This window comes from Sceloporus undulatus, chromosome 6, assembly GCF_019175285.1.
Source record: "Sceloporus undulatus isolate JIND9_A2432 ecotype Alabama chromosome 6, SceUnd_v1.1, whole genome shotgun sequence".
Taxonomy (NCBI): domain Eukaryota; kingdom Metazoa; phylum Chordata; class Lepidosauria; order Squamata; family Phrynosomatidae; genus Sceloporus; species Sceloporus undulatus.
The window spans coordinates 161,613,891-161,619,012 of record NC_056527.1 but is presented as its reverse complement, the minus strand read 5'-3'; the positions used below and the strand labels follow the sequence as shown (position 1 = coordinate 161,619,012).

Sequence of the window (5,122 nt, the reverse complement as noted above, 5' to 3'; positions counted from 1 at the left end):
GTGTTCCAGGAATTTTCCAATTAGAGGGATTCAGCTTTATGATGGACCAATCAACGTCCAGAATTGCACGTTCCGGAAATTTGCCGCGCTAGAAGGCCGCCACACCAGTGCCCTGGCATTCCGCCTGAACAATGCTTGGCAGAGCTGCCCCAACAACAATGTCACAAACATATTCTTTGAAGATGTCCCTGTGAGTTAACCTTTGTAATGAACTGGCATAGGTTATTTTGAGGTTGTGGGTACATGCTATTATGGGTCACAATTATTATTTGCAGCTCCAGGTGGATACAGGAATGAGCATGGAACGTTCTTTAGAGGTCTTTAAAATGAGAGTATTTTTTCCCCTATGTGAGGTTGTGAAAGCTGGATAGTGCCTTTTAAAAAATGTTTAAGGGGAAATACAGTTTAAACAAATTAAGACATGCAAACAATCTGCTAAGAGTACATCCACCTAGAGAGAGCAATACAACTGTGGCAAAGTATTGGACTAGAACTGCAGAGTCCTAGGTTCAATTCCCACCCTGGCCATAGAGTGCAGTTGGAGATCTTAGGCTAGTCATTGCCTCTAAGCTACTTCATAGCCTACTCCATAAGTCTGACCATACAAATGGAGATGAGGATATGTTACTCCAGACTGAAAACCTTGTAGAAATGACAAGACATAAATGTAACCTCTAGGAGAATGCACTCCAATAGAGCAAAACATAAAATTAGAGCATAAGGTAAGAAGAGGTATGACTCATATAGCGTTCTGATATCTGCCCATTTTGTTACATATTCACATATCCACTGGCTTGTCCAAATGGGTTACTGTGATATCTAGCATCACTCCTCAATAATGTATGAGGGAGGGTTCAATCAAGTTACTAAGCAGTTCAGAACCAATACATTAATGTGTCTTTTTCTTTCTATTTAGATAACCTCTAGAGTATTCTTTGGAGAACCAGGACCTTGGTTCAATGGGCTGGACATGGATGGAGATAAAACATCTGTTTTCCACGATGTAGATGGCTCTGTATCTGAATATCCAGGATCATACATTATCAAGGAAGATAACTGGCTGATTCGGCATTCAGACTGCATTGATGTCCCAGACTGGAGGGGCTCTATTTGTAGTGGACATTATGCACAGGTAAGAATTAGGGGCACTGGGAGTGTGGTTCACTGAGAGGCTGTGGACATCATTGTGCACCTGGTGAGCTATGATGCTACAGGGACACAAGCTTCCCATCTTCTCTGAGGGTCCAGCTGGAGAAAGAAAGAGTGTGTAGCATGATCTACCCTCTCACTGTTGATCTCATGGCTGGACATGATCGTAAATAAAATAAATTTGTTTTATTTTTTCTTTCTCTGTCATGTGTATGTGTGTGTGTACACACACATTTAAATTCACTCACTCGCTCAATGAGGCAGCAAAGCAGGCGAAAGGGAATTGGATGAGGAGGCATTCAGACAGAGTGCAAGGTACCTCTTCCGCCTTCAATTCAGGATCCGAGATGCCCTGGATGTTATCAGACCTAAATTGCCACCGATCTAGCTGCCATGCTGCCTCCTGGATGCATCCTGGGTTGAAGCCTCACTCAGCCAACCATTTTTTGAAGTCAAAAATTCTCCAACTTTGAAAAAGTGCTGGCTGAGTGAGGCTTTGACCTGGGATGCATCCAGGCAGCAGCACTGCAGCTAGACGAGCAGTGATTTAGGTCTGATAACATTCGGGGGCATCCCGGATCCTGAACTGAAGGTGAAATATGTAAAACGGATTATTCCTTTGTATGATAAACTCCTTAGTCTAGATTGACAGGCAAACAATAACAGCTATTGGTTGATAAGTTGATGCATTCTGGGAAGACAAAAAGCAGCAGAGAAAAGTGTGTTTGCCAGACAAATATGTGCTTGGTTAGGTCAATGTCACCTCATTGTCAGTATGTGGTGTTAACAGGTCGCTGCAGATCAGGATAATGTGACATGAGTTCAATTTTTGTGGTCAGTGGAGAAAAGCCCTGAAACAGAAAAGCCAGCTTCAAATCCTTGCTTAACCATGAAGCTCATTGGTCCAGCAGCAGTCAACCTAATCTGCCTCGCAAGACTGTTATGAAGACAAAATTGTTATGGAGGAAGAAATTGTGTTTGCCACTTTGAAGTTTTTAGGGGAAAGATGGGCTGAAAATGTACATACAAAAGGATTTCTTGAAGGTCTCAAAACTAGTCCGTTCAATGGTTATTTTTTTAGTTTAACCAATGAGTTTTATGTCTACTCCAGGTTTACATCCAGGCCTACAAATCAGCCAATCCAAGGATGAAAATCATAAAAAGTGATTACTATACACATCCACTATACCTGGAAGGGGCTCTGAGCAAAAACACCCACTACCAGCAATATCAACCTGTGATCACTTTGCAAAAGGGCTACACAATCCACTGGGATAGGACTGCTCCGGAGGAACTGGCTATCTGGCTTATTAATTTCAATAAGTGAGTGTGTGACCCATCCAGACATCATTCCAATGCAGTAATGTAGTTTCAAGCTGTTATAGAAAAAGGGCATTCTTGCAGATCTGACATCATAGTTCCAATAAGCCCACACAAATTTGACTTTGTCTTCTCACCTAAACATCTTAAGTCCCCCTGGAACAGATGCAAAGAAGTCATGAGATAAATATTTGAGAGAATGTGTGGGCCAAGATAGTTCCTGAATCATAGGAGCTGGTGACCTTCCACAGGGGAGTTGGTCTATACTTGCTACCAAGTTATAGCAAATGTAGTTATTTGGAAATAGTCATTTTGGAAGTGGCTCTGCTTACCCCAGCATATAAACCTCTAACCGGCTTGGAAATAATTAAAATCTAATTTGGAGAGTGGCTTTGTCTTGGCTTATGGCAGGCATCAGAAAAGTCATGGGGCTTGGTGTGCATGTGCCTCTGTGTAATGCATTCTGGTTTTCCCCTTTTAATTTAGGAATGACTGGATCAAAATTGGGCTTTGTTATCCCAAAGGAACAACATTCTCCATTCTCTCAGACATCCACGATCGCCTTTTGAAGAAAACATACAAAACTGGTACATTCTACCCAGTTCTTCAAATAGATAAACTTGAGTATCGAAATCCTACCAAAGGGTACTACTATTGGGATGAAGATACTGGGTAAGGACACAGAATTGTTTGAATAGCCTAAAGATTTTTGATGTACAGAATAACTTTCGGTAGGAAAGCAGTGTGTTGTGTTATTGTATTCTTAATGTACATTGAGGTAATATCCTCATGGTCTGTCCATATGATCTTTAAAATTCAGCCAGAATGGCATTTTCTTCCTCTGATCTGGACTGAGAAACCTATGGTCTTTCAGATATTTAGGGAAAGGTTATTCCAACCATTCACCATTGTCCATGCTGCCTGAGGCTGATGTGAACCAGAGTCCAAGAATACCTGGAGGGCCACAGGTTTCCTAACCCTGCTTTTAATGATTCATCTGCAAGTCATTCAGCCATTAAAGCAGTTCCATATCTCATTCTTTGGCTTCTTGGAATCTTGACTAAGTTGTGTGCTCTTCTATTTTTAAAACAGCAAATCAATAAGCTAAACATTTCTGAAAGTTCTGGAAAAGGAAAGTGCATAATTAATTTCCCACTTTTACAGGATTGTGAAATAAGACAGAGGGGCTGAACAGGCCACCCCTTTCAGTACTGGATTGGGGTCGTGGCAACTACATGCTGTGGCCCTGATCAGGCCTTTTCATGGCACAAAAAGGAGCCACAAAGAGCAGTTCCTTTTTGCGCCGTGGAAAGGATACCATAGCCGCAGGTGCTGCGGCTTTTTGGCACTCCTTTGGCACTGTGTCATCTAGATGCAGTGCCAGAGGAGTGCCACGACTGGGCAGCATCGGGGTGTGTGTCGTGTGGACATCATGCCCCCACTCTGCCCCCAGGCTGGCGTTTATCACTGGTTTGTCAAGGCCCATAGTGTACCTACCTTCTTATAATCTAAATGGGGCTGTCCCTACCATTTGGCAGAGTGAGGCAGCAGCAGCAGCAGCAACAACAACAACAACAACATTTATTTATATCCCGCCTCTCAACAAAAAGCAATCGGGGCGGCAACTACCTTGGGAAGTAGATATTGGATGGGAAAGAGGCAGGTCATCTTCCCAGGCTCATCTGCCATTCTCCTCCCTTGGAGCTGTGTATGCTTCTTTCGTCTGTCCTGAACCCCATAAACTAGTTTGTTGTTGTAAGGTGTTATTGGGAATGCTATATCGTTACCAGCATTGAAGTAAGATTCAACTGCTACTCTAGATAGCTTCGGTGTATGGAATGGAAGAGGTCCTCTTGACCTTTGTCTCATGTAGCAAGATGCAATGGCAAATCCCCTCTGAAGAAACTTGCCAGGAAACCCCCATGATAAGTTTGCCTTGTCTAAGGCTGGCTCTGAAACTAAAATAGAATGGACATCCAAGTGACGGAGAGAAAAAACCAGGTTGCAAGTGCCAGAGTGATGGTCACTGCATTGCTCTTCCTTCCCCCCCCGCTATCCCCAAAGATCAGGAGATTCTCTAGGACAGCATCTAACAAGTGGTGAAGGGTAGCAATTGAAACAGTAAATGGGCACAGGGAGAGCACAGAACACAGACTGTACCTGGGATATGTGCACAGTAATCCCTGAATCTGAGCCTGGGTCAGTGTGAAAGTGTTTGTCATTGCCAGGAATAACAATGTATCATGGTAGGTTATATGTCATAGATTGGGGTGAGCAGTCATGGAGGAGCAGGGAGCCACATTAGCTCCCCAGGAGACCTTGGAGGACCACATCCACATCACTATCCACACAGAAAATCAGAAACACATTTCCACCATGTTTTAGTGTCTTCCTGGGATTTTGGGGCCTCCAGACGAACACCAAGAGGTGCTCATTGCTCTTCCTTCCATCTTTTTTTCTCCAGGTTGTTGTTTCTCAAGTTGAGAGCTCAGCATGAAAAAGAGCCATTTGCTTTCTGCTCCATCAAAGGCTGTGAGCGAATCAGAATCAAAGCCAACATCCCTAAGAATCCAGAGACCAGTGACTGTGAAGCTAAAGCCTACCCTAAATATGCTGAAAAACCATCTGTAGATGTGCCAATGCCCAAGAAGCT

At 43.3% G+C, this 5,122-nt stretch overlaps 1 protein-coding gene across 1 annotated transcript in view; it reads left to right on the top strand.

Moving 5' to 3' along the window:
• The window catches only part of LOC121934850 (cell migration inducing hyaluronidase 1), a 57,009-nt gene that overhangs the window by 45,544 nt on the left and 6,343 nt on the right, over nt 1–5,122 (top strand). The window contains exons 20-24 of the mRNA XM_042475743.1: nt 10–190; nt 917–1,132; nt 2,261–2,472; nt 2,956–3,141; nt 4,934–5,122. The exon at nt 4,934–5,122 is cut by the window's right edge and continues 10 nt beyond it. Coding sequence (XP_042331677.1) covers nt 10–190; nt 917–1,132; nt 2,261–2,472; nt 2,956–3,141; nt 4,934–5,122 — 984 coding nt within the window. The remainder of the gene's footprint in view (nt 1–9; nt 191–916; nt 1,133–2,260; nt 2,473–2,955; nt 3,142–4,933) is intronic.